This window comes from Mustela nivalis (assembly GCF_964662115.1).
Source record: "Mustela nivalis genome assembly, chromosome: 13".
NCBI lineage: Eukaryota > Metazoa > Chordata > Mammalia > Carnivora > Mustelidae > Mustela > Mustela nivalis.
The window spans coordinates 92622087-92647363 of record NC_139032.1 but is presented as its reverse complement, the minus strand read 5'-3'; the positions used below and the strand labels follow the sequence as shown (position 1 = coordinate 92647363).

The following is a 25277-nucleotide window of genomic DNA, read 5'->3' as shown; positions in this document are numbered from 1 at the left end:
TCGCTGAAGGCCAATGGCGCAGAGGCGGAAGCGGGGTCGCCAATGAGCGGCGAGGGGTCGGGGGCGTGTCCAGGAGGGCCTTTCCCCAATGGAAGCCGGCTCGGGAGACGGGCGCTCTCCAACTAGGCCCTCGGGGAAAGAGAGGTCAGGGAGAGCCGCCTCCAATCAGCGCGGCCGGCCGCCTTCCCCTGCCATAGGTGGGCCCGCGGGCCGCGAGGCGGGTCCGAGCCGGCCCCTCCCCGACCGACGGCGGCCGGGGGGCGTGGCCGCGGCGCGAAGGCCGGCGGCGGGCGGCGACCGCAGTTCCCGGCGCGCGCTGGCTCCGGCGCCCGCTCCGCACCATGGCCGGCCTGGGGCGGCCGGGCCCAGGGCCCCGCGCCGCGCTGCCCGCCTGGAAACGGGAGATCTTGGAGCGGAAGCGGGCCAAGCTGGCCGCTTTGGGCGGGGGCGCGGCGCCTGAGACCGGGGCCGAGGCGGGCGCGGCGGAGCCCTCGGGGCCGGCGGCCGAGCGGCTCGTGCTGGCCGACAGTCTGGGCCCGCTTCGCGAGAACCCGTTCATGCGGCTGGAGTCGGAGCGGCGGCGCGGGACGCGGGGCGGCGGCGGCGAGGGGCCGGCGGGGGCGCGGCCGGTGCAGCAGCTGCTGGACCTGTACCGCCGCGTGCCCGGCGTGCGCACCATCCACGCCGACAACATCCTCATCATCGAGTCGGCACCGGGCTTCCCGCCCGCCGGCCCCGGCCCCGGCGCCGGCCCGGCCGCCCGCATCCGCGCCGCCGAGGTGCTCGTGTACGAGGCGCCGCCGCCGCCCGGGCGCGTCAGCCGCCTGCTCCAGAAGTTCGACGCGCCGGTCCGCCGCGGGAGCCCGGAGCGCGGCCGCACCCCGCCGCCGCCCCCGCCGGCTCCCGGCCCCGCCGCCTCGCGCGTGGGTGAGCGCGCGGCCTGCTTCGAGCCTGAGCGCCGTGGTACAGGCCCCGGGGCGCGGCGCAGCGACTTCCTGCAGAGGACCGGCAGCAACTCCTTCACCGTCCACCCTCGGGGCCTGCACCGCAGCGCTGGCCCTCGCCTGCTCCCGAACGAGCCTGCAGCCCCCGAGACCCCAGCCGGAGCTGCCAACGGCCTCGCGGGCTCCGCACCTGGGCCGGGCGAGCGGAAGCCAAAGGTGGAGTCGGGGGATACCCCGGTCCACCCGCCCCCCAGCCCGGGGACCCCCAGTGCCACTCCAGCCGCGTCCCTGGCCTTGCCCACACCCAACCCTGCCAGTGCCACTCCTAGCCAGCGCCAGTGGGTCTCCGCGGCCACCAGCGCCAATGACTCCTTTGAGATTCGGCGGACCTCCAAGCCAGACATAGACAGGATCCCTGCTGGGGACCTCCAGGCCCGGGCCCTGGCCAGCCTCCGAGTGAACTCCCGAAACTCCTTCCTGTTCATCCCGAAGCGCAAGGACTCTGCCCCCGCCCCTCCTGAAGGGAGGCAGGCGGAGAGGCTGCCTGAGAGAGAGGTTGGCTGGTCCTCCCAAAGCCTGGAGCTTGAAGCCCAGCTGGTGCCTGGAAGGGACAGCGTGCCTATTGGAGGGAGGAGCCCCTTGGGGTTCAAGGAGGGGGCCTGCGCCAGGCCAGCTGCTGCCCTTGTGGACCAGGCTGTTGGGCGGCAGAGGCTGTCCTCACCATCCCTATGTCCGCTGGCTGCCGACGAAGCTAAGCCTGCCGAGGGCCTCGGGGGCCCCAGCCTGGCCAAGAGCGGCAGGGAGCCTGGGAGGCCCGGACTGCCTGTTACCTTCATCGATGAGGTGGACTCGGAGGATGAGGTTCCCCAGGAAGCCAAACTGCTCTGCTCGGCGGGAGCTGCTGGGCCTCCTTGGTGCCCCCTGCACCCCGCTGGGCCCGGGCACCCATCAGGGCGCCGGTATCTAAGTGGCAACACCTTCACCGTGGTGCCCAAGAGAAAACCAGGGTCCCTGCAGGCCAATGGGGAGCCCAGTCCACAGGAGGCTGAGGAGGACGACGCGGGCGACTCGTCAGTTCCCCCCACCGCCCTGGGGGCCACACTGAAGAAGCGCTACCCCACTGTGCATGAGATTGAGGTGATCGGTGGCTACCTGGCCCTGGAGAAGTCCTGCCTCACCAAGGCCGGCTCCTCGAGAAAGAAGGTCAGTCGGGGAGCAGGGGAGAGAGGTGACACCTGGCTTGGCTAGGGGGTGGCTTCTGTGGGGACCAGAGGAAACCCCGGACTGGGCGGCCATGCTAGCTCCAGGAGGGCTGAGCTGGGGAGGGGCGATCCCTGGTCTGGGCTCCAGGAGAGCCAGCACCAAGGCGGCCTTTTTGTTCCTGTGACTGCACCTGGGGTTGGCGGGGCAGACCTGTCTCATCGTGGGTCCAGCTGGAAGAAGTAGTTCTGGGCCTGTCAGTTCCACCTCGGCCCTGGCTTTGAGGGTGTAGCCTGGCTGGGTCTTCTGGAGTCCTGGCCTACGTGGGTCGCAGGTGCCAGGACAGAAGTGGGAAGGCGCAGGAGGCCAGTGATTTGGGTGTGATCAGATCCCTACCCCGCTGTCAGCCTCAGGGCGCAGAACTGGGAACTATTCCATGGGGAACGATTAACTCCCCTAGAAGGCATGTGGCCTGGAGCTTAGCAGGAGCTGGCTTCACGAGAGCGTTTACTTGACCTCCTAGTGTGTGTCAGGCCTGGGGGGTGATGCCGGAAGCAGCATAGACCCTCCCCCTCACCGGGGAGGCTGGGCCACAGGTGCAGAGAGACACAGCTGGGGGACCAGGACTCCTGCTGAAGTCTTAATCCCCAGCGGCCCAGTGGCCCGGAACCCTCTGGGCACAAGACAACGTTCCTCAAATTCTTCCTGGTCATTCTAGCACCTGAGTCTGGCGCAGGGGCAAATGCCACAGCCAGCCCCACCGGACCCCGTCCGCAGGTGCGGGCAGATGTGCCTTCCCCTGGAACTGAGACGGCACCTAGCAGGCTTCTCCGGTGGCTCACCCTTGAAGCCACCTTTGCCACCACCCTCAGTTTCCTCAGGATGATGGGGGTGGTGATATGCTTTGTGTCACTGAAGCCCCCGTCACTGGTGCCTGCTGGTTGTCTAAGCACGTGAGCCACCTCCTCCCTCCGCCGTGGGCTGGCCTTGCCCTGCTCTTCCTCCACATACCCTCCCCTCCTGGGTGAGGGCGTTGGTGCCCCCGCCAGCTCCATCTGCTGGGACAGGCATCCACACCCACCTGCCTTGGCACTCCCGGTGGGCCCATCTTGCCTGCCTGACCTTGACTCACCCTTTCTGTAGTGCCGTGGGCCACAGCCCCACCTCCCTGCGCCTGCTCCTGATGGTTGACCCTGAACTGGGAGGCAGTTCCTTTCCATGCTGGCCCCAAGAAGTGGAGGTGATAACAGCCCCCCACCCTGTAGGTGAGGAACCTGAGGGTGGCTGGAGGTCGTGGAGCTTGTGGAGCAGGAATTGAGTGCTAGTTTCTGTCTCTAGAGCCCCCATTCACTCCTCCCGCAGCTGATGACAGCACTGTGGGGTCGTTTGTGGCAGGGGTGGGGTGAGAAGGCGGGAGGAAGCGGCGGGAGGAAGCAGGCGCTGGCCCCGAGCGGAGAGCGGTTCAGACCAACCTGGCCCATATCTCTGTGCCAGCCTGAGGGCGCTGGGGGTCCAGATGGACTGCCTGGCAGCACGATCTGTCGGAGGTGACTTCTGGCTGTGAGCACTGCCCCACCCCCTGCACCAGCTGCCCAGCCTGGGAAGAGCCAGAACCCCTGTTGCGTGGGGCCAAGGCGTGGGGCTGCCCAGGCCTTCGGAGCAGGATGCTGGCTTGGGCTTGGGTTACGGGTGTGCTCCGTTCCCCGACTCAAGCCTCTGGGCATTCCTCCTGCTATTCTTCTGGGCTCCGGGCCGCTGGACCACTCCAGCCAGCGGGTGGTTTGGACCATTGTCCTGGTGCCCGCATCCCGACTGGGGACCTCGGGGCCCGCTGCTCACCTTGACCCCCACATGGCTGGCTGACCAGGGTGGTGGGAGGTGCTGGGGCCTCTCCCAGGCGGTGCTGAGGTCCGGCTCTCCTGGGCAGCCTGCCCCTGAGCCGGCCGGTCAGTGTGGGCACAACCTGGAGAGTTACAGGCCTGTCTGGGGTGGCAGCGGTGCCCAGTGGACAGCGCACCCAGGAGGCCTGCCTGGGGGGGACTTGTCCCTACTGGTTGTCTCTTGGCAGAGTGGCAGATGTCCTCTCTGTCCCTCCCCTGATGGCCAGGCAGGGGCTGACCGCTGTGGGGCCTGGTGGCCAGGCCTCCTCTCACCTCTGCCCCAGCCCACAGGCAGCGGCTGCGGGGACCATCCAGCTGGTGCCCTCCCCCGCCTCCCGCAGGGTCGTTGGCTTGGTGCTGTGTGGGCCCCGTTGTAGGGGCCACCTGGCCAGGCTCCTGAGGGTCTGGCCCTCCTCACCTCCCGACCTGTGGGTCCTCTGCCAGCCCGAACGTGTGCACATCCCCAGAGCTCAGTCTGTGACACCCTGGGCCATCTGGTCTCAGCTGTGGAAGAAGTGCCGCCCCAGCACCCTGCTTTTACCGGGTGGTCCTTAGGGCTGTGGTGTGGCCGCTGGCCCTCGGAGCCCACTTCCCCACTGGCCCTTTCTCACCCTTCCCGCTCCCCCTAGGGCTTCTGCAGTGGCTTTCCAGAGCCAGAGGCCACGGGAGCAGGCTGGCCCCTGCTCCGCTGCTTCCCCTCCCCCTGCTGGAGGGTCTGCCCTGGGCCGGTGCCGCCCTAGACTGGGAGGATCGGGAAGCCGCTGTGGGAGCTCTGGCAGAGGCTGTGTGGGGCGGCCTCCCAGAGGGCAGACTAAGTGGGGGATGGGAGGAGGCCGAGGGGGCTGGGGAGCGGGGGCAGGGCAGTCCCTCGCTGCCGGCAGGGACTGGTTGGACCCAGCTCCCAGACCAGAGTCCAGGGTGGACGCCCTTTGGTAACCCAAGCTGGGTGTGTACTGGTAGGGCGGGGTGAGGGGGGCAAAGGGCCTGTGGGAGCTGGAGGCGGGCCAAGCCAGAAACCACCTGCAGGCTACAGGTGAAGCACCCCCCCACCCCCGCCAGGTGTGCCCAGTGCCGGCCCCTGGCCACGCCCGGCTCCTCTGCCCCGAGCCCAAGGCCAGCCCCTTCCTGGCAGCATTCGTCACAGGGTGTCCTGTGACCCAGCGACCTGCACCCCCAAGGAGGCCTGTGAGCCCCACTGGCTGCAGAGGGTGGAGACTGAAGGGGAGGTGGGATGTGACCCAAGCCCGGGGCCCCAGCTGGGTGCAGACCGTAGCCTGGAAGACCACCCCGCCCCCGCCTGACCAGGCCGTGCCAGGCTCAGTGCCCGTGTGTGCCCAGCCCCCTCGGTCTCCCCACTAGGAGCTGGTCATGTGGACGAATGAGGGCACGCTAATCCGGCCGGGCCCTGGCAGCCAGCCCTTCCTGTGTCTTCCGCGGTGGGGGATGGGCCTGGAGGGCCCAGGGTCGTTGAGGACAATGCCATGGACCCAGGGGTGACTGGAAGCCCTGTTCATGGTGGAGCCTTGGGGCAGGGGGAGGTCCCTGGGCTTCTGTCCTGCTCGGCCCAGGGGGAAGCAGCTGGAGGGCTGGGGCGGGCCTGGGGGGGCAGGGCCGGTAGAGAGACAGGACGCCTTCAAGTGACAGGGACAGGTATTCTGCTCTTGCTTTTGGCTAACCTGGGTGGTCTGCACCTGTCTGCTCTTATCCGTGACCTCTTGTATGTGCGGCGGGCTAGGACAAAGAGGACGGGGCTTCGGCCCGAGGTTTGCCCAATGGATGTCCGTGTGTGCGCCACGCTGAGACGGGGATGCCCATGGCCGTGGGGGTGTGCTCGTGCGGCCATGGGAGGAGCGCGGTGGGGTGACAGGAGCAGGTGCCCTTGTTTCTGGACACCGGCTCCGCCGGGCGTTGCCCCCTGAGGCCAGTGCCACGGGTCCCTCTGCTGCCCAGGCTGCAAGTCCAGCCTTCCTGTGAGGCCCCTCCGTGTCCTGCTGTCCCCGGGTCCCATGGTTCTCTGCCTGGGGGCCCAGCTCCTGACTGTGGCTCCTTCCAAGGCAGGAGGAGGAACCTGAGCTGCCTGCTGGTGTCCGTGCTCAGGAGTTTAATGTTTCGAGCTGCCGCAGGGCTGGTCCCATCTGCTGCAGGCCGGCGGCTCTCGTATTCATTACCCGCCCGCTGGGCCTGGCTGGGCGCTGCTGAGCAGGCCTGGGGCTCTTGTGGGGAGGGGGTCCTGGGTCAGGGCGGGCGAAGGTCCGGCTGCAGTCCTGCTCGTTGCTGACCCCGCTTCGTCTCAGGACCAGCAGCCTGGCCTGGGCTCTGAGGCCGGTGGGAGGAGAGATGATTTGCTCAGGCGTGAAGTTCTGCGGCCTGCGGCGTCGATGAGGGCACGAGGACCAGAGGGCGGTGCAGGTGGGAGGAGAGGCTCACCACAGCCCCACGGGGGGCAGCTCTGTTCCCATTCTGAGGCAGTCTGTGAAACAGGGTGATGGCCCTTGGTGCCACCTTCCTGGGGCTTAGGTGTGCCAGCCACCCTGCTTTGTCACCTCGTGGGGACCCTGGGGCTTGGGTGTGCCCAGTCCTTGCCCAGCCATGGTGGTCCATGCTGAACTGTGCCTCATTCAGGGGGCTGGTGAGCCAAGATGTGAGCTCAGCCCTGGAGAGAGGCCCTAGCCAACCACAGGGACTGCTCACCACTGGGAAGGCAGGGCCTCGAAGTACATTCACCTGGACCCTGCTCCTGCCATACGCAGAGCCGCTAGGAAGGATGTGTGGCTGGTGCTGCCCTGAGAAGGCAGACCTTCCACCCTGGGAGCTGCCACAGAAGCTCTGGAGACCCCGAGACTTTGGGCTCCCGCTGGGGCTACGATCTGGTTCCTGGGAAGGGTAGGTTACTCGAGGTGATGAGCCCAGGCCTGGGATAGGAAGCAGACGGTGGGGCCCAGGATGCAGGTTTCTGGACACACTGGCCCCGGGTTGCCATGGGCATCCGGACCCGATCCTCCTGGGGTCCTTCTGGCCTGGCCCTACAGAATACAGGTAAAAGAGTGGTCTCTGATGAGGGGCAGCTCCTCCTTTCGGGTCCTGCCCAGGCCTGACCACCTCTGCCGTGTTCTTTGGGGTCGCTGGGCCCAGCTGTCGGGCTCAAGGTCCGCTGGTGGCCAGGTAGCCGGGCCCCGCTAATGTGCCTCCTGCCCGTAGATGAAGATCTCCTTCAATGACAAGCGCCTGCAGACGACCTTCGAGTACCCCCCTGAGAGCTCCCTGGTGCAGGAGGAGGAGGCTGAGGCCCAGGAGGAGGCCGAGGAGGAGGAAGAGGAGGAGGAGGAGTGCAGCTCAGATGGGGTGGAGAAGCCCTTTGCGCTCTTCCTGCCCCGAGCCACTTTTGTGAACAGTGTGGGGCCTGAGAGCCCTCGCCTGCCGGACGGCAGCTCAGGTGAGTGCCCACCTGTGGAGTGGGTGCCCCAGGGTGTGGCCTGGGCCACACGTCCACATGTGCTTCTTGGCCCACAGGCCTGTCCAGCTACACTCCAAAGCACTCCGTGGCCTTTAACAAATGGCAGCAGCAGACACCGGCACAGGCTCCGAGGGAGGCAGAGCCAGCACCCAAGGAGATCATGGTGAGCGGGGCTGGGGCTAGGAGGGCTGACAAGGGACGGGGGCGCGGTGCGGGGTTCTCTCTAACCTCTGGATGAGCCCCATCTCTGCGTCCCTCTCTCTCAGCTCACCCCTGCCAGTCAGAGTGACCTCTCAGACTTCCGCAGTGAGCCTGCTCTCTATTTTTGACCCCGGCCCTGCCAGGATGGCCAAGGCTGAGCCCTGGGAGCTGGGCAGTGCCCAGGAGCCCTGCCCTCGTTCTGCACCCCTCCTGCCCCGTCAGGTTCTGCCCTGCCATATCCCACCCTCCCTTCCTGGGGTCTCGCAGCTGTTCTGGTGCTCGGCCTGAGTCTGGGGCCCTGGGGGCTCCTACCTCCCTTGGGGGGAGCCTTGCCCTCCAGCCCTGATTCGGGGGCACTGCCTGTGGAGGACCGACAGGGTCCTGCTGGACACCATGCCCAGCAGCTGTCCGATGTGTGTGAAGGACTAGCTTGGCTGCCTGTCTTCTGGAACTTCAAGCCATTCCCTGCCCACAACCCCCAACAGCAGACCTCAACCCACCCCCTTTGTGACGAATGGTGTCTTTACTTGCGTTGGACGAGGGACTCAATAAATAGCACCGGACAAGGCCGCCTCTGCTCTCCCGTGTGGTCCTTGGCCTGAGAAGCAAGTAGTGGTGGGGTCTGGGGGACTCCCTTGAGCCCCTAGCAGTGGGGAGGAAGGTACAGTGGGAGCCTGGCTAGGACGTTGGTGACCAGCTGCGGGGATGGCCCAGTGTGGCCCCCCACGCGCCGCAGTCCTGGTGGTCCCGCCGTTCGCTGCCACAGTCCCAGTTGCTCTGCCCCCATCCCAGCCACCCCCTGGTCTGGGAGAGGGACCTTCCCGTGAGCACATCTGGCCTCTGGCGCCACCCTCTCCCATCCAGGGCTGACGTAGTGGGAGCTGGGGGGGGGGCACCCTGGCAGGACGGGAGTGGTTTGACTTAAAGGCCAAGCACTTGGGAGGGGACGAGGAGCGGGCAGGGGGTGGGCAGAGCCTCCTGTGTGGCTTGGAAAGTTACCTGGCCCACAGGAAGCAGCAAGGCTGTGGCAGGCAGACGGCTTCCCTGGGCTCAGTGCGAGCGGTAGTGAGAGAGGCAGAACCGCACGCTCAGCTATGGCCGGGAGCTGGGGCTCTCTAGGGTCCAGACACTGAACACAAGGGGGTCCCTCCGGGAGAGCCAAGCCCATAAGAAACGCTGCGTGGGCCAGCTTGGGAAGGAGGACAGTGTTCTTAGTGTGTTCTTCTGGGTGGGGTGGGCCCAGGCTTTCCCAGACCCTCTCAAACAACATGTGCTTCCCAAACCTGCCTGGCCCCTGGAAGCAGTAGCCGCAGGGACCCCCCACAGGGGCTGACAGGCAGCAGAGATGGTCCCAGAGGGGACTCGGGATGGAGGGCTGGGCCCCAGGCAACGTGTAAGGCCGGAAGCGGGCGTGCTTGGTGGGATCTTCCCTGTTGGGAAGAAGAGTCACTGGGCTGAGCGAAGTTCAGAATCCTGGAGCTGGGGCACAGCCCTGTCTGGAGGGCCTGTGCTGAGAGAGCATCTCCCTGAGCCAGACCTTGTGCTGGTAAGAGGGCATGGCACAGACCAGGACCAACAGGCAGATCACCCCCCGGAAACTAAGGTAGGCTAAGTGGAGTTGGGGGAAAGGGGCCAGCAGCCCTGGTGGGGAGAAAGGGTGGGTGACAAGGTCACAGGAGATGCTCAAGTCTGCCTTCAAAGCCAATAAGGCTTGTTATAGGAACAGCCGCTCTGGGCTTTCCCTCCCAAAGACGAGCCGTGCCACAGCCGGGCAGTGGCTCCTATTGATTCTGGGTGTATCAGGCAGCCCTACACTCAAAACATAGGCCGCAGGCAGTAGTCCAACTTTTACAAACACAGTCTTTACTGACAGTCACAGGCTACCATAGCAAACCCCAAGATGGAGGGTCCCCGCCCATTCCCCTGGCCTGGGCACCAAGGTGAGTGCGCGGCCATGGTGCTGAGACTAGGGAGGCAAGGCCTTTCTGGCAGCACAGGTGGGTGTGGGGAGCCCAGGCCCTGAGCAGAAGTGACCCAGAGCCTGCCCTCCCCAAATCCTGCGTGGGCCCAGGGCCAGGACTCCAGCTGGTGGGCTGTCCTCGCCACCTGGGGCGGGTGGAGCTTGGCAATGGTCTCCTGCTACCCGGAAGACTGAAAGGAGGCAGTCGTGGAGTCGAGACAGAGTGCTGGAGGCCAACCTGTCGACCGCCTGCGCCCGGTCAGCTGTCCTTGCCACCGCTCTTCTGCTCCGAGGCTGTGGCCTTGGTCAGGTTCCCAGCTTCCCTCTTCAGGACGCTGAGCAGAGTCTGCGAGCTCTCCAGGATCTGGAAACAGGGGTGACGCTTACCGCGGCTCCACCCGTCAGGAAGCTCCGGCCACACCAGCACCAGCCGTGGGTCAGAAGCACGGAGAGGGAGCCCCTGAGGAGAGTTGGGCAGGGCCAGCAAGCCCCTGTTCCTCTGAGACTAGCCCAAAGCCCCTTCCTCACGCCTGGGAAGCCAAGCTAGGCTAGCTCCCGCCGCCGGCAGGCAGCTCGCGGCCCCGCGCTCCACCCCGGGGGGGCCAGGAACCCCACCTTGAGGTAGGCGGCCTCGGTCTCCGCGATGGTCCGGTCGAACTCGTTGCGGGAGGCGATCTTGCGCGCCAGGTTCTCATTGACCCGAGCGAGCTTCTCCGTCAGCTGCCTCACCTCGTTCTGCAGCCGCTGCTTCTCGTCCTCCTCCTGCTGGATCTGCCGGCACAGCTCCTCGCGCTTCTGGCACAGCTCCTCGATGCCTGCGGGGACGGGGGCGGCCGGGGGGCAGGCGCTGGGACCCCGCGCAGGAAGCGGGACGGCAGCTGCCGCCCCCCTCTGGAGCCCACCGCCTGCCAGCAGGGCAGCGTGCTGCAGGGCCCAGGACGGGCCGGTGTCCCACCTCCCAGCGGTTCCAGGGTCAAGGGACGCCCCGCACAGACCCGCCGGCGCGCCCCTGGGAGGCAGTGCGCGCTCCAGCCGTGCGTTCCCGCGCTCGCCGCGCACACACCTGGCGCCCTGCGGCTGCGGCGCGGCCCGGCGGCTGCGGCCCCGCACGGCCTCCGGCGCCGTCCGAGCCGAGACCCCCACGCACGGGCCGTGCACCCGCCTGCGCCCCGCACGGCGGGCCCGCTGCCGCCTGGGCCTGCAAGCCGGCCGGCCCCGCGCCCTCCCAGCCCGCCCGGCGCACCCCGCCGCGCGGCCGCTCACACTTGACCAGCTCGTTGTTGTAATTCTGCAGCGCCGCGCCCTGCTGGGTCATGGTCGCCGCCGCCGCCGCGACCCCTCCAACCGCCGCTACCGCCCCCGCCCCCGCTCGCGCCTGCGCCTGCGCCTGCGCGCGGCCCTCCGACCGCGCGCCCTCCGCTACGTCACCGCCGCGCGCCTCCCGTGTGCGTCATCGCCGCGCGCCGCGCCTGTCGGCTCCGGGAAGCGGGTGGGCGCACAGATGGCGGCGGCGGGATGCGACGGCGACCCCGGGCCTGCAGAGGAGCTGCTGGTGGCCTGGAACACCGTGAGCACCGGGCTGGTGCCGCCCGCCGCTCTGGGGCTGGTGAGGCCCCGGAAGAGGGCAGCGGGCCCGCGCGGGGTTCCCGGGACGTCCAGCCAGGGGTCCGTTAGGCGCCCCGGGCAGCCCTTCCCCTGCGTCGGCCGCAGCTCCCCCTGCGCTCCGCGCCTTCCCGGCTGGTTCCCGCCTGTCTCCGCCCTTCCCACCCCCACCCCTGCGTCCCGTCCTCACGGCCTTGTGCTCTCCAGGCGTCCTCCCGGACCAGCGGAGCGGTGCCGCCCAAGGAGGAGGAGCTGCGGGCGGCGGTGGAGGTCTTGCGGGGCCACGGGCTGCATTCGGTCCTGGAGGAGTGGTTCGTGGAGGTGCTGCAGAACGACCTGCAGGCCAACATCGCCCTGGAGTTCTGGAACGCCATCTCCCAGCGCGAGAACTGCGCAGATGAGCCCCAGTGCCTTCTGCTGCTTCTGGACGCCTTCGGCCTCTTGGAGAGCCGGCTGGACCCCTACCTGCGCAGTCTGGAGCTCCTGGAGAAGTGGACGCGCCTGGGCTTGCTGATGGGCGCCGGCGCTCAGGGGCTGCGGGAAAAGGTCCACACCACGCTGCGCGGCGTCCTGTTCTTTTCCACTCCCAGGACCTTTCAGGACATGATCCAGCGCCTCTACGGCCGTTTTCTGAGAGTGTACATGCAGAGCAAGAGGAAGGGGGAGGGGGGCACGGACCCCGAGCTGGAGGGGGACCTGGACAGCAGGTACGCGCGGCGGCGGTACTACCGGCTTCTGCAGAGCCCGCTGTGCGCGGGCTGCGGCAGTGACAAGCAGCGGTGCTGGTGCCGCCAGGCGCTGGAGCAGTTTCACCAGCTCAGCCAGGTCCTGTGAGTACTCGAGCCTCTGTTCTTCCAGACTCCCACTTACCGCCCTGGGTCCGGCTGGCTGGCCGTGGCCCAGGGAGGGTCCCCGGGATCTCTGTGCTGGGAGCCTGTGCGTCCTGTCCCGGACACAGGTGTGTCTCTGCTGCTCACACTGGCGCCAGGTTTCACGCTCTGCGTGCCCTGAGCGCCTACGTGATTCCACGTGCCCTGGGCCACACAGATGTCTGCTGTGCCTTGCGTAGGGATGGCCTCTGTTTTCCCTCTAATTGCCAACAGTCGGCTTGCTGGTTTGTTCTTTCCAGTACAAGCTGGGGATTAGGCCAACATGCTGGGCAAGCGGATGGCCTTTCCAGCCTTTTAAAGTGGAAGGGACGTTGTCGCTAAAGCCGCGTTCTGACCTGTGGGCTTTTCGTCCCTCGTGGTGGTTTGTAATGGTCTTGTCTTCTCAAGTGAGGCAGCAGCAGACAGCGATTAGGGAGGGGTGGTCCAGTTGCTAAGTAGGGGCAGGGAGGCCCCGTGTGGCTTCTGCTGGGTTCGTCCCAGATGAAGGACGCACAGCACCGTGCTTCATCCTCTTGAGTGCCACTGCCCTTGCTGACCAGGGTCTGCAGCAAAAGGCCAGACTGGGGATGGCTGCGTCCATGGGGCACATTTACCTGCAGTTCCAGAGCCGTGTTGAGGAGTTGAGGCTTTGGCCCTGAGAACCACACCCACTGCTCACAAGGGGAAGGCCGGTGTCTCAGCCTGGGCAGAGAAGTCAGCTGGCACGGGCAGGGCTCTGCCCTCCCAGCAGCTTTTCTGGAAGGTTGTTACTGAGGGCACCAGGGGGGAAAGGAGTGTGGTCTGCGTGCCCCACAGGCAGGACTCTCCTCCAGGCACAGGCTCAGTCTGTTGGAGCGGGTTAGTGCCGAGGCTGTGACCAGCACCCTGCACCAGGTGACCAAGGAGAGGATGGAGGACCGATGCCGGGGCGAGTATGAGCGCTCCTTTCTACGTGAGTTCCACAAGGTAAGGACAGCCCCACGGGCCCTTTCCCTCGGAGGTTGTAGACAAGGTTTCTGGCAGCCCCGACCCCTGGTTTTAGAAGCAGAGGAAGTATGGAGACTTGGGTGAACTAGGGCCGGGTGAAGCTGGCTTGGTGCTGGGTGAACGCTGACCCTTCCCATTCCGCCCTGATGACAGGAAGAGAGAGCCTGTGACGTGTGCAGTGAGGTCTGTGCAGAATTCCTTGGCTAGAGGCAGTGCCAAGGTCTGGGGTGTGCCGGTGACAGCTCTCAGGGCACCCATGCTGTCAGGGACATGGTCTGAGGCTCTGCTCTGGCTGCCGCAGAGTTGTGGAGGTGCCGGGTCCCACCACAGGGGACTGGCCAGCCTGCTTTTTTTTTTTTTTTTGCCTATCCTCTTCCACTGTCTCCTGAGAACACAGACCAGCCGTGATGGGGAATCAGAGCCAGTGCCCTCGCAGCCGTGGTCTCTGATGGGCGTGAGCCCGGAGGCCTGGCTGGGACACCTGGGTTTCCCCCAGTGGCAGGACATCCAGAGAACCACTTGGTACTTGGGGGGGGACGTATGCATTCTGGAGTCCACGTGGCCATGTTGCCAAGTGCCCATGTGCTCAGAAGGGTCCTTAGGCTTGTGTGCACGTGGCTAGTTGGGTACATGGTCCCCAGGCGGTGTCTATCCATTGAGTCAGGTGAGCACGCTCTCCGTGCCCTGCGTCAGAGCCACTTTTGCCAGAGATGTCTGGGCACTGATGTACTGCAAGTGTGGGGCACAGTGAGAGGAGGCCTGGGCGCCCCTTTGGGCCCATTATCCTGCTGATGTGTCCTACTGCGTAGCAGGCGGCCTTAGGGACGCCCCAGGACCAGCTGCAGGGTGGCTAGCTAGCTGTGCCGCCTCTCCCGGTCACTGCTGGTCAGGCTTGGGCTCAGCTCCTTACCTCTCCATCCCTGTGCTCTTCCAACAGTGGATCGAGAGGGTGGTGGGCTGGCTGGGCAAGGTGTTCCTGCAGGATGGCCCAGCCCGACCTGCGTCCCCGGAAGCCGGCAACACACTGCGTCGCTGGCGCTGCCACGTGCAGCGGTTCTTCTACCGGATCTACGCCAGCCTGCGTATCGAGGAACTCTTCAGCATCATCCGAGGTCGGCCCCTGCGCGCTGGAGGAGCCCCCACCGTCAGCGTGGGCTGCCCCAGCTCAGGGTCAGGGCAGGGGTGACGGGGCAGCGGACAGTGTTTCTGGGTGTCCACGCTCCTCCTTCCAGCTTCATACCCCTGCGCTGTCCTTCTGTCCTTCTGCACCATGGGGGGTTGTGGGCTTAGAAGGGTACAGGGGTGACCTGGATCCCCTAGCAGGTGTCCCGCAGTGTTGCTGAGCGGAGGTCCGGCTGCTCAGCCTTGGGGCCCTGCCCACTTGCGTCCTCACTTGCGTGCACAGTGCGTGCGTGCTGGCGCGTGTATGCAAGGCCTGGCGCGCTTCTGCAGACTTCCCGGACTCCCGGCCAGCCGTCGAGGACCTCAAGTACTGTCTGGAGAGAACTGACCAGAGGCAGCAGCTGCTCCTGTCCCTCAAGGCTGCCCTGGAGACACGTCTCCTCCATCCAGGTGCCGAAGCTGCAACCCAAGGGTCTGGCCTCCCTGCGCCAGGGGATGTGTAGGGAGTGGGTTTGTGCAGTCCTTGGGAGAGCCGGGGTGCTCGGCTTGGTCCTCCCTCGAAGGAGTCACAGGGAGGGCGGGCTGTGGCCTGCGGGCAGAGGGGGTGCATGATCCCCACAGAACAGGCCACCCAGGGAGGGGGTTTGGGATCCAGGGACGTTCTGGGGAAAGCCGCCGAGAGTTGGGGGAGAAGGGGGCCGCTTCCCGCATGTCACGCTGGTACCCTGGGGAGTGAGGTCACAGGGGCAGCTGGAAGCCCACCTGGTTGGGGTGCACCTGCATGCTGTCGGGCCAGCGCTCCGGGTGCTGCGCGGACGACCGTCCTCCCTTCTGGCCGTAGGCGTGAACACGTGCGACATCATCACCCTCTACATATCGGCCATCAAGGCCCTGCGTGTGCTGGACCCGTCCATGGTCATCCTGGAGGTGGCCTGCGAGCCTGTTCGCCGCTACCTGAGGTGAGTGTCGCAGACCGGCCCTGGGGAGCGGCTCCGACATGAGGCCCTTGTCTCCTAGCTCCGTGTGTACAGCCAAGTTCCCCCTAGGTCTTGGTGGCCCCCAGGACACCAGGGACACTCTGTCCTTCCTGTTGGGTCACAAGGCCTGGTCGAGGCCAGGGCCCTTCCTGTTGCTGGTGCCTGCCACTGTAGCTGTCGCCCAGTGCGCAGACACTGCGGCCCCGCTGTGCACCCTGCCCTCTGTCCCTGCCCCTCCTCCCAGCACAGAGAGGCCCCAGCTCAGCTTTGCCGGGCTGGCCAGGCCCCCAGGCTGAGGAGGAGGGGGGATCCTGGGCTCAGCCTCGCCTGCGGTGAGCAGCAAGGACTGTTGGACGGGCTGCTCGAGAGCGTGTCTGAGCGGGTGCCGTGGCCCAGCTGCCTGGAAACAGCTCGGGGTGGTAGAAGCTCCGGGGTCTCGGTGCGAAGGGCCTGGTCTTGTTTCTGTCTTTCTTTAATGATTTTATTTATTTTGAAAGAAAAGGAGGGAAAGTGCATGCACCAGCAGTGGGGCGGGGGAGACGGAGCGGGAGAGCCGAGCCCTGCTGAGCAGGGAGCCCACCGCCAGGCTCCGTCCCAGGACTCCAGGATGGTGACCTGAGCCGAAGGCAGGCCTTAACGACTGAGCCCCCCGGCACCCTGGTTTGGTCTTACTGTTTCAGTTCTTGGTGTTCCCAGAAAACGGGGGTCTTTATTTCAGTCATGTCCGCTATCGTTACTACTTTTCCGGACGCAGTTTGGTAGACTTACCTGAAGCGTGTGGCTAACGGATGCGGCTGCCATGGGGGAGGTGAGGTGGTACGGGCCAGCGCGGTGAGCTGGGACAGGCGCTGAGAGGGCCAGCAGCACGCACGTTCGACAGGACGCGGGAGGACACAGTGCGGCAGATTGTGGCTGGGCTGACGGGGGACTCCGACGGGACAGGAGACTTGGCTGTTGAGCTGTCCAAGACGGATCCAGCGAGCCTGGAGACCGGTCAGGACAGCGAGGATGACTCTGGCGAGCCGGAGGACTGGGTCCCCGACCCCGTGGATGCTGATCCAGGTCAGTGCCCGCCAGCCCTGCCCGGCTCTGGGTCGCAGGGGAGGCTCCAGTAAGGCAGACGCTCTGGTCTTGTGTCCTCACGAGCCCTGAGGCTTGAGGGCGTCCGCTGTCCCCGCCTAAACCAGCCCCTTGCCCAGGGTGCTTCCGCAGGCCTGAGCGGACCGACAGCGACCTGTGTCTCCGTCCCAGCTGCTTGGAAAACAGATTCATAGGCGGCGTGCGCACCACCAGCCCGCCCCACCCTGGGATCTGAGCGTGGACCTCGCGGGCTGGGTGGGGTGGGCCCCGCCTGGGTGCGGATGGTACTTCCTCAGCGCTCCCCCCGCCGCCACCCCCATGCCGTGCAGGCAAGTCCAGCTCCAAGCGGCGCTCCTCGGACATCATCAGCCTTCTGGTCAGTATCTACGGCAGCAAGGACCTCTTCATCAACGAGTACCGCTCGCTGCTGGCCGACCGCCTCCTGCACCAGTTCAGCTTCAGTCCCGAGCGGTGAGGCTTGCGGTGGCCGCTGGGCAGCTGCCCTGCTCCGGAAGGAAGCTGCCTCGTGCTGCCAAGCGAGGACGGGCCTGTGCTCAGCCACGGTCCTGGAGGCTGGCGGCGGTGGGGGGGGGAGGGCGCGGCCTAGGAGCTTGGGGAGCCGGGTGCCCGGGGACCCCCAGGTCTCCGCTGGGATGGAGCAGGCCCAGGGTCTCGATGGTAGCACCTGCACTTCCCCCTCTCCTCCTGGCCTGGGGGTGCCCTTGCACCCCAGGGGGGACTGCCTGTGCAGCATCTCCGGGTGGGGAACACACCGCAGACCCCCAGAGGTGCATCTTTTCAGGGAGATCCGCAACGTGGAGCTGCTGAAGCTGCGGTTTGGGGAGGCCCCGATGCACTTCTGCGAGGTCATGCTGAAGGTGGGCTTCTGGGGCTCCCAGTCCGCTGGGCCGGCCTCACCTCCAGCCCAGTCCTGGGGCCTCTGAGACCCCCCCTCTTCCCCCAGGACATGGCAGATTCCCGTCGCATTAATGCCAACATCCGTGAGGAGGATGAGAAGCGTCCCGCAGAGGAACAGCCGCCTTTCGGGGTCTATGCCGTCATCCTGTCCAGCGAGTTCTGGCCGCCCTTCAAGGACGAGAAGCTGGAGGTTCCCGAGGACATCCGGGAGGCCCTTGAGGTTTACTGCAAGAAGTATGAGAAGCTGAAGGTACTGTGCACACCTCCCTGGGTCGGGAACCGGGGGCAAGTGACCCTTCCAGCCCCGCTGTGCAGCAGCAGCTGGGTGCGGCCCCTCCCTGCGGTCCTCTCCGGAGCCCCCTGCCTCTGTGGGAGGGGGGGGCACGGGGGGGCGTGTCCTGCTCCCTCCGGGACCCATGCACCTGTGCGCGCGGGGGCCTCCCCACCCTGTACTGACAGGGGCTGCGTGGCCCTGCCTTCCCACCCTTCTAGGCTTCCTCTTCCGCTGTCTACCCTCTGGTGTCTCCGAACCAGTGGCCGGGGTGCCGGGGTCATCCCGGGGAGAGTCAGGGACCTCTGTCTGCGTCCGGGATTTGACTTCCAGGACCCTGCTCTGTCCCTGCCACTGTCTAGCTTGCTTCCCTAGAAGCTGCCTTCCCAGGCCCCAGGGCGCTGGAGGACCAGGATGGTGCTGTCTGCTCTTGGGGCCCTGAGGGCCTAGGATCGGGCAGGAGGAGAGAGGGGTGCGCTGCAGGCCGTGTGGGGTGGTTCAGGCTTGGGAGTGCAGGTGGCAGGTGGACCCGTGTCTAGAGAGAGTGGGGGGCTAGGGTGCCTGTCGTAGGTTTCTGGGGACTGGTAAAGCAGGTTCTGGGGCACTTGGTCTGAGTTGTGAGGGGCCCCTGGGCTCCCGAGCAGAGGACACAGTAGGTGTCTGGGGAGCAGGGCTGGAGCCCTAGGGGCATCTGGAACACTCCGGAGACGGACCATCAGCCCTCAGGACAGAGCCCTGGGAGGGAGACCAGTCGGCGGGGGATGGAGGAGCCGGGAGAGGACAGCAGAGCCGGGTAGTGGGAGAGATGTGGGTTCTCCACGTTCTAGGCCAAGGAAGCTAGTCCTGGAGGGGGGAGGGTTCCCTTCCAGAGACCGTCAAGGGCAGGAGCAGGGCAGGAGGTTCTGGAGTGGGGAGGCCAAACGGGGGTGGGGCCGCATTCGGGGCAGCACCGCACAAGGATGCGAGGGTCTGTGTGGCTCTCACCAGCTCCCGCTGGGCCACTGGAGCACCCCATGGTTTCTGCTGCGGACTGTGGTGAGGTGCTCAGTCCAGAGCCTGCCCACAGTGCACCCCAACTCTCCCTGGTTGAGGACAGCTTGTGCCGCCGCCTTCTCCCTGCCCCTTCTGGCTGCCTTGTTGGCAAGGAGCTGCTGCCGGGAGCGGCCCCACGACCTCCGGCCGGGGTCTTGCCGTGGGTCCCAGGAGGGCTCAGCCATGTCCTTTTGCTCAGGCCTGACGTACCTGACTGATAGCCATGTTGCAGCCTGCTTGTCCTTAAGAGCAGCTGGATACTGCGGGGGCGGGCCGCAGGGCCATGTTGCAGGTCAGCCCTGTGGCCACAGTGTCTCTGCCTCCCACCAACTGAACTCTTGGCCCGAGGATCATGCTGGACACGTGTGGGTGGCCCGGCAGCCACAGAGTACCCTTAGCCGTGCCTTCTGCTGCTGGGCCTCGCATCTGCCCCACTGTGGGCCGGAGTGGTGGCTCTAAGGTCCCTTGGAGCCAGAGAGCCTGTCCGTGGCTCTGCTGCTTGTGACTTGGGCAAGCTGGGGCTTCTCCCGTTTTCTCTCTGCAAAGTGGGGTTCGCTCTTGTCTTCCCCCTTTAGAGCTGAGGGGTTGTTGAGAGACTCTTAGCACTTGGCCCAGAGTGGCTGTGTCAGTGTCCTGGGGCTACTGAAACAAAGCACCACAAACAGAGCTTAAGACAGTGCAAATTTATTGTCTCAGGTCTGGGGCAGCTAAAAGTCCAAAATCAAGTGGTCGGTCGTGGGGCTGTTCTCTCTCCAGAGGCTCCAGGGGAGGCTTCTTTCCTGCCTCTTCCAGCTTCTGGTGGCTCCAGGCGTCCCGTGGCTTGTGGCCATATCCGTCAGCTTCTGCCTGCGTTGTGACGTGGCATTCTCCCCACGTCTCTCTCTGTCCAGACTCCTCCTTAGAGGGCACCAGCCGTGTAGGGTCAGGGCCCGCTCTGTCAGAATGAGCTCACTGCGGGTAGGACTTCAGCATCTTGTTGAGGGACACAACATACAACGCTCCACTCTCCAGCCCTCCCTGAAACTCGTGTCCTTTCTCCGTGCAAAACACATTCCAGCAAGGTCTGTAGAGTCCTTACCTTTCCAGCACCGACTCCAAGCTCACAGCAACCCCGAGATCCAGTGTTGAGTATCATCTGAGTTGGAGGAGAGCACGATGGTGCAGCCCACTCTGGGCTCCGTTCTAGCTGCGGACTTGGGAGAGCGGACGGGGAGTTGGTGCTTCCAAAGGGCATCTGGGAAGGTTTGGGCCGATTGCATTCCAAGAGGAAGACTTCTGAAGGAAGGAAGGGGTCGCAGGCCCCAAGTCAGTCAGAAGCCAGTAGAAGAACTTGGGTGACCTCATGGCTGTGTTCCTAGCCTGCCGGCCAGGCCAGGGCGCTACACCTCCCACGTGCGCGCAGAGCCGGCCTCAGGAGCCAGGAGGCTCCCCTCCTTCCGTGCAGGCTGTTGCCTGATTCTCTGGGGCCCCGTGCCCCGTCACGCACCCCCTTCCTGCCAGCCCGTCTCTGTCCGGGCTCTTCGGCAGCTGTCAGTGGGCTCCGGGGTCAGAGCGCGGGTCTCTGGTGCCCTCTGGGCTCCGTCTCCTACACGGAACAGGTTTGTGGCCACCATGAGGCCGCCCTCCCAAACTTCCCTCAGCCTGGCCTGTGCAAACGGGCCTCGGCCACCGTGTGGTGGGGTCGCACGTCCTCCCGTTCGACGGCCCCTCGGCATGGCTTTCCTTCCCACGTTCCTTCAGGGCAGTCTGGGCATTGAGGGGGGTGCTTTGCAGGCGTGTGGCTGTGTCCTTGTGGCCTCTGCCTCCGTCATCACACTGCCCCCCCCAGGGGATGCTGGTCATGTTCCATCGGGGCCCCTTGTACTTCAGATGACCTCGTGTCACTGACCCCACCTGCGATGACCCCCTCGCCAGCTCAGGTCACACTCGGGGGAAGGGGTCAGGATGCGGACATGTTTCTCGGAGACAGATCTATCTGCAGTGCTCGCTGCCCCTCCCGTGCTCAGTGTTAGGCAAGCCGGGGAGCAGGTGGGAGTGGGAGCCAGAGCCCTGTCCCCTCCTGCTGCTGCTGCTGACAGCCTGGTAGGGGCAGGTCAGGGAGCCCTTCCCTCACGGTTCCACGGGGCTCCGCCGGGCCGCCCACGCTAACTCCGGTCCTCCCCAGGCCATGCGGACCCTCAGCTGGAAGCACACCCTGGGCCTGGTGACCATGGACGTGGAGCTGGCCGACCGCACCCTGTCTGTGGCCGTGACTCCTGTGCAGGCGGTGGTCTTGCTGTACTTCCAGGACCAAGGTGAGCCCCGGACTTGTAGCCAGCCTGCCCCCGCCATGCCTCCCCGGGGGCCTGTGCCACCCACCTGCTAAGCACCTACTGACCTCTGGGAAGCCGGATGGGGCCCACGTAGCAGGGGTGGAGGGCGGGGAAGCTCGGCCTTGCCCCGTGGGTGCAGTGGCCCCGGCTTCCCCGCGCAGCCAGCTGGACCCTGGACGAGCTGAGCAAGGTAGTCAAGATGCCCGTGGCGCTGCTGCGGCGGCGGATGTCAGTGTGGCTGCAGCAGGGCGTGTTGCGGGAGGAGCCAGCCGGGACCTTCTCCGTCGTGGAGGAGGAGCGGCCGCAGGACCGGGACAGCTTGGTGCTCATCGACAGTGATGAGGAGAGCGACTCGGGCATGGCCTCCCAGGCTGACCAGAAGGAGGAGGAGCTGCTGGTGCGGCTGGGGGGCTGGGGGCGGCTGCGGTGGGGGGCGGCCGTCTGGATAGGCAGGGTTCGGGGGGGCCTGACGGCCGGCGGGCGTCTGTCTGCGCAGCTCTTCTGGACGTACATCCAGGCCATGCTGACCAACCTGGAGAGCCTCTCGCTGGAGCGCATCTACAGCATGCTGCGCATGTTTGTGGTCACGGGGCCCGCGCTGGCCGAGATCGACCTGCAGGAGCTGCAGGGCTTCCTGCAGAAGAAGGTGCGCGACCAGCAGCTCGTCTACTCGGCTGGTGTCTACCGCCTGCCCAAGAGCTGCAGCTGATACCCCTCGGGCCTGCCCAGGCCCTCGCAGCACGGAGTAAAGCAGATGGTTCTCTGTCCTCTCCCTGTCCTGGTGGCTTTGTGGGCCCATCACGATCCTGTGGTCCAGGCTCTTCCTCCAGACTGACCTCTCCACCCCCGTTTCGCAGGACCTGGCTCCCAGGGAGCAGGCGAGGGGAAACACATGGGTGGCCAGGCCCCCGTCCTGGCCTGTACCCCTGGGTTGGGCTCCAGACCCAGAGCCCCAGCACACAGGGGTTCCTAGGCCACACCAGCTGGTGACAGCTCACCTCTGAGCCCAAAGCTCAGGCAGGAGCTCACACTGGAGGGTTCCAGCCCCGAGCTGCACTCTGGCCTTTGGAAGGAGCCCTTGGGTCCCCAGCCCTTTTCCTGGCCTGAAGGTCCAGGGGTGTTGCTGGGACGCATGGACGCCATTGGAACGCGTGAGATGGACAGGCAGCTGGGCATCTCCTCAGATCTCCAGCAGGAGGGGCTGGCTGTTTGTGGTTCACAATAAAATTAGTTTCTGTGCCCTCAGACACGTGGTTAGGAGAACAAGGGAAGACTTCTGTGAGTCCAGCCTCTAGTGCAGTTGGGAGGCCCATTGTGTCCAGAACACAGGGGGGGCCTGTCCAAGGGGCTTCGGGGGACCTACTACTGCCCCTGCCCCAGAGGTCCCAGAAGGTGGGGAAGGGTGTTGGCCCCACCCGGGCTAGTGTCGCGGCCTCCAGTGCTGGGAGCTCCGCTCTAGCTGGGGCCGCTGACCTCCCAGGCAACAGGCCCCTGGGAAGGAGTCTCCACCCTCCTGCTCCTGCCTGCCCAGGGTGCACTTCCAGGCCTGGAGCCATGCCGGCTGCCCCTGCACACCCTTGGGGTCCCCCCCGGCTGTCTTCCAGTGCCTACACCACCTCTCCTGGGCCTGTTGCACAGGGGCCCTGAGGTCGACCCTCTTCTGGGACTTCCCCTTCTTACCCCAGAGCATTGTGTTTGCCGTGGGTTTGGAGGACAAAGTGGTGGAAACTAGGCATGTAGTCTTAGCAGGCAGTGCCTCCCTCCCTTGGTCTCTGCACGCCACCAAGGCTGCTGTGCTGAGGTCACTTAGAAGAAGGGGCTTCCCTGTTTCCTCCAAATTCTGGGTGGGTGCCCTGGAGCCTCTGACACCGGCCATTCCCTCCACACGGAGGGCCACCTGGCGCGGGGTGGAGTGTACCTTTGTCGTCCTAACCAGGGTGCAAACCTGCTAGACTGGCCTGGCAGGGGGCGGTGTCCACTCCTGGGCGCAGCGCTTCTGCTTCCTGTGCCTTTGGACATGGTTTGTGGACGAATGTGGTTAAAAAGCGATGTCTTGGGTTACAGCATTAACAGGTACACAGGTGTGCCAGAAACTGCTGGCTGGTCCCTGACCGCTCCCCTAGGAGGGGTCACTTGTGTCAGGAATCAGGGAGGTCCCCGGTGGGCAGGGGTCAGCTGGGGCCCCTCTGCATCCCTGCCCGTGGTACCCTGTGGGATCAGCCGTTTGAGGGGGGGCAGTTCCTCCTGCTGCCTGGGTGGTTTGCTTGGCCAAGTCCTTAGGGGAAGGGGGAGGGGTGCAGGAGGCCCGGGGAGCGGCTGGGATTAACTCTGAAGATGCCACAGCCTGCAGGTGGGCCCTTCGGGCAGCACTTGGCCGCTTGACAGAAGATGCACCACCTCCGAGCCAGCTGCCCCCAGGGGAGGTGGTTCTGGGAAGACCTGTGGGCAGTGCCCCCCATCTCCCTGGGGGGTGGAAGGGCCCCGGAGGTTCCCCTGGACCTGAGCACTGGTGGGGTGTAGGCGAGATCCTCCTCAGGACAGCCAGTGTGAGGGAGGGCAGTGAGCACAGGTGTCCCCCTCGATCCCTGCTTGTCCCAGCCTCCGGCGATCCTGAGACAGAACCAGGCCCTCCCCTCCCCCCACAGGTGTTCCAGGTCACTGTCTCCGCTTTCCTGGGGCCTGGGCATGGGTGTCCTCCCCTTCCCCAAGAAGCACCATCCCCAAGGCCAGGGCAGCTCCATCCTTGCCTTGGTCCTGGGTCCAGCAGGGCACTCTGAAGTGGCTCCCAGGCCCCTGTCCACCCTACCTGCCCCACCCCAGGGCAGCCTGCCCAAGATTCCTCCACTCCGGCCCCCAAGCACAAGTGGCGCGCCAGCTGAGGCCCTGCCCCCACCCGCTCCGCTTCAGAGCCCCACTGTGAGGTCAGCGCCTTCCGATGGGTTCCGTCCAGAGGTGTGTGGTGGGGCTGGGGGCTGGACATGGCCCCCTGTCCCCAGCCTGACTCCTGCCTGGTTGGCAGCCCCCTTGGCCGGATATGTTTGTCCCTTTTGCTCAACCCTGCTGCAGGTGCCTCCTCCTGCCCCCAGCCCTGTCCCTGCGAGGGCCCCTCCCGGAGGGGTGGGGAGGGGCGGCCCTGGGGGTCCTCCACTGGCGGGTGACGAGGGCCCCTCGGCCGCATGGGCCCTGTCTCCGCAGCTGGGACGTACTGCGAGTGCAGCCTCGGCCTCAGCCGCGAGGCGCTCATCGCCCTGCTCGTGGTGCTGGCGGGCATCGGCGCCAGCTGCTTCTGCGCCCTCGTCATTGTGGCAGTTGGTGTCATGAAAGCCAAGAGGTGCAGGAGCCCCGGGGCCGGGATGGTGGGTGAAGGCCACAGGGCTGTGCTGGGGGAGGGGCGTCTGGCCCTGGGAGGGATGTCACCAGGAGCTGGGGAACGCCATTTCCCAGCCAGGTTGTGGAGAGGTGGGGACATACTGCCGGGCTCCTGGAGGCCAGCCCCACGGTTCCAGGGTTCACTCCTCCCTTTGTCCCTCCAGTGAACCATGCCCCAGACACATGAACAGCAGGTGAGTGACCTCAGGGGAGGACCCCACAGGTGAGCCCGGCTCCTGCTTCCTGCCCCCAGGTGTGGGGGGGGGGGCGGGGGGCGTGTCCCGTGCTTCGGGAGCATGAAGGAGCACTGACAGGAGGCCCAGGACTGCCCCGGGAAGCCTGTGATGGTGGCTGCCTGCTGCCAGCCTGGCCCGGCCCCTGTCGTGCAGGTTGGTGGGGCACTACGGGGTCCAGGAAGATCGCATGGATCTACACACCGTGCAAGTGGGGCCTCACGTCATGGACCCTGACCTGGAGGTCTCTATGATGCCACCCCTGGAGGAGCAAGGCCTCATGACCATCCCCATGGACCCCATGTCCCCAAACGTGACTGTAGTAGAGGAGCCGCCCCCTCTCGCCCCCCCAACCTGAGCAGGGCTGCAGGCAGCCTGGGGGAGGGGAATTAAACAGTATCGAGTGCTTCTGCCCTGTCTTCCCTGTGGGCTCCTCCTCCAGCAGCTGTGCAGCTGTGTCACGGTGGGAAGGGGTTTGCATACACCCGGGTCATCTCCTGCATCCCCGGTGGGGAAGGGTGCCCAGGGCCTGCACAAGGCACCCACTGTCCACCCTCCAGCGCAGGGAAGCACAGCCCTGGTATTTCAACCTCTCCTTGCCTTGGCCTCGGCATAGCTCCTCCCCATCTTCCTGCTGCTGTGTCCTGTGAAGCTAGCACACCGCTGCCTCCGGGGGCCCCTGTCCACCCCACCCCCACACCGGGAACCTCAGGACAGGATGTGCAACTTCGAGGACTCCAGAGGGAGCAGTGTTCGACAGGAGAACTTGGCCAGGTGCCTGTGCCCTACCCAAGCTGTCTCCTTGAGGTTCTAAGCCAGTTCTTAGCCAGTGGGGCAGACATGACTGTCCTCCTGCCTCGTACCCC

General features: G+C 65.9%; 4 protein-coding genes and 1 long non-coding RNA gene across 8 annotated transcripts; 3 read left to right on the top strand and 2 right to left on the bottom strand.

Annotated features, from left to right (window-relative positions):
* The first annotated feature begins 303 nt into the window (after nt 1-303).
* TPRN (taperin) lies at nt 304-7843 on the top strand. The gene is made up of 4 exons (XM_082696422.1): nt 304-2147; nt 7223-7457; nt 7535-7641; nt 7745-7843. Exons 1-4 carry the CDS (start codon nt 342-344, stop codon nt 7805-7807), a joined length of 2211 nt encoding a protein of 736 aa, XP_082552548.1. The 5' UTR covers nt 304-341; the 3' UTR covers nt 7808-7843.
* Nucleotides 7844-9519: 1676 nt separating this feature from the next.
* On the bottom strand, nt 9520-11040 carry SSNA1 (SS nuclear autoantigen 1). Its single transcript, XM_082696475.1, has 3 exons — nt 10903-11040; nt 10255-10454; nt 9520-10003 (listed from the first exon to the last, which is right to left on the bottom strand). The coding sequence occupies exons 1-3, from the start codon at nt 10952-10954 to the stop codon at nt 9899-9901; spliced, it is 357 nt and encodes a 118-aa protein (XP_082552601.1). The 5' UTR covers nt 10955-11040; the 3' UTR covers nt 9520-9898.
* Nucleotides 11026-22054, top strand: ANAPC2 (anaphase promoting complex subunit 2). 3 transcript variants are annotated; one of them, XM_082696424.1, is made up of 13 exons: nt 11050-11206; nt 11449-12071; nt 12944-13076; nt 14035-14209; nt 14550-14669; nt 15061-15178; nt 16077-16258; nt 16606-16747; nt 17079-17154; nt 17241-17444; nt 20662-20791; nt 20971-21206; nt 21306-22054. In XM_082696424.1, the coding sequence occupies exons 1-13, from the start codon at nt 11141-11143 to the stop codon at nt 21516-21518; spliced, it is 2418 nt and encodes an 805-aa protein (XP_082552550.1). In that variant the 5' UTR covers nt 11050-11140; the 3' UTR covers nt 21519-22054. The 3 variants fall into 3 exon arrangements, with proteins under 3 accessions (XP_082552551.1, XP_082552550.1, XP_082552549.1); XM_082696423.1 differs by having other exon boundaries at nt 11074-11245; XM_082696425.1 differs by lacking the exon at nt 20971-21206 and having other exon boundaries at nt 11026-11245.
* Nucleotides 19242-20961, bottom strand: LOC309846851. Its single transcript, XR_014302150.1, has 2 exons — nt 20875-20961; nt 19242-19772 (listed from the first exon to the last, which is right to left on the bottom strand). It is a non-coding gene; the product is annotated as an uncharacterized lncRNA (long non-coding RNA).
* A 122-nt stretch (nt 22055-22176) lies between the features above and the next one.
* Nucleotides 22177-24812, top strand: TMEM210 (transmembrane protein 210). 2 transcript variants are annotated; one of them, XM_082696470.1, is made up of 4 exons: nt 22177-22882; nt 24005-24140; nt 24343-24372; nt 24568-24812. In XM_082696470.1, exons 1-4 carry the CDS (start codon nt 22858-22860, stop codon nt 24767-24769), a joined length of 393 nt encoding a protein of 130 aa, XP_082552596.1. In that variant the 5' UTR covers nt 22177-22857; the 3' UTR covers nt 24770-24812. The 2 variants fall into 2 exon arrangements, with proteins under 2 accessions (XP_082552596.1, XP_082552595.1); XM_082696469.1 differs by lacking the exon at nt 22177-22882 and adding an exon at nt 23774-23875.
* The last annotated feature ends 465 nt before the right edge of the window (nt 24813-25277 follow it).

What these genes read in the sequence shown, in the direction of transcription:
- TPRN (XM_082696422.1), top strand. Translation starts at nt 342, where the DNA reads ATGGCCGGCCTGGGGCGGCCGGGCCCAGGGCCCCGCGCCGCGCTGCCC. An exon ending in CCGGCTCCTCGAGAAAGAAG is followed by an intron (nt 2,148 to 7,222) that starts GTCAGTCGGGGA and finishes TCCTGCCCGTAG; the next exon opens with ATGAAGATCTCCTTCAATGA. An exon ending in CAGCACCCAAGGAGATCATG is followed by an intron (nt 7,642 to 7,744) that starts GTGAGCGGGGCT and finishes CCTCTCTCTCAG; the next exon opens with CTCACCCCTGCCAGTCAGAG.
- SSNA1 (XM_082696475.1), bottom strand. Translation starts at nt 10,954, where the DNA reads ATGACCCAGCAGGGCGCGGCGCTGCAGAATTACAACAACGAGCTGGTC. An exon ending in CAACAACGAGCTGGTCAAGT is followed by an intron (nt 10,455 to 10,902) that starts GTGAGCGGCCGC and finishes CCGTCCCCGCAG; the next exon opens with GCATCGAGGAGCTGTGCCAG. An exon ending in CCGAGGCCGCCTACCTCAAG is followed by an intron (nt 10,004 to 10,254) that starts GTGGGGTTCCTG and finishes CCCTGTTTCCAG; the next exon opens with ATCCTGGAGAGCTCGCAGAC.
- ANAPC2 (XM_082696425.1), top strand. Translation starts at nt 11,141, where the DNA reads ATGGCGGCGGCGGGATGCGACGGCGACCCCGGGCCTGCAGAGGAGCTG. An exon ending in CCTGTTCGCCGCTACCTGAG is followed by an intron (nt 15,179 to 16,076) that starts GTGAGTGTCGCA and finishes CACGTTCGACAG; the next exon opens with GACGCGGGAGGACACAGTGC. An exon ending in GCTGTACTTCCAGGACCAAG is followed by an intron (nt 20,792 to 21,305) that starts GTGAGCCCCGGA and finishes CTGTCTGCGCAG; the next exon opens with CTCTTCTGGACGTACATCCA.
- TMEM210 (XM_082696469.1), top strand. Translation starts at nt 23,788, where the DNA reads ATGGCCCCCTGTCCCCAGCCTGACTCCTGCCTGGTTGGCAGCCCCCTT. An exon ending in TTTGCTCAACCCTGCTGCAG is followed by an intron (nt 23,876 to 24,004) that starts GTGCCTCCTCCT and finishes CTGTCTCCGCAG; the next exon opens with CTGGGACGTACTGCGAGTGC. An exon ending in CCCAGACACATGAACAGCAG is followed by an intron (nt 24,373 to 24,567) that starts GTGAGTGACCTC and finishes CCTGTCGTGCAG; the next exon opens with GTTGGTGGGGCACTACGGGG.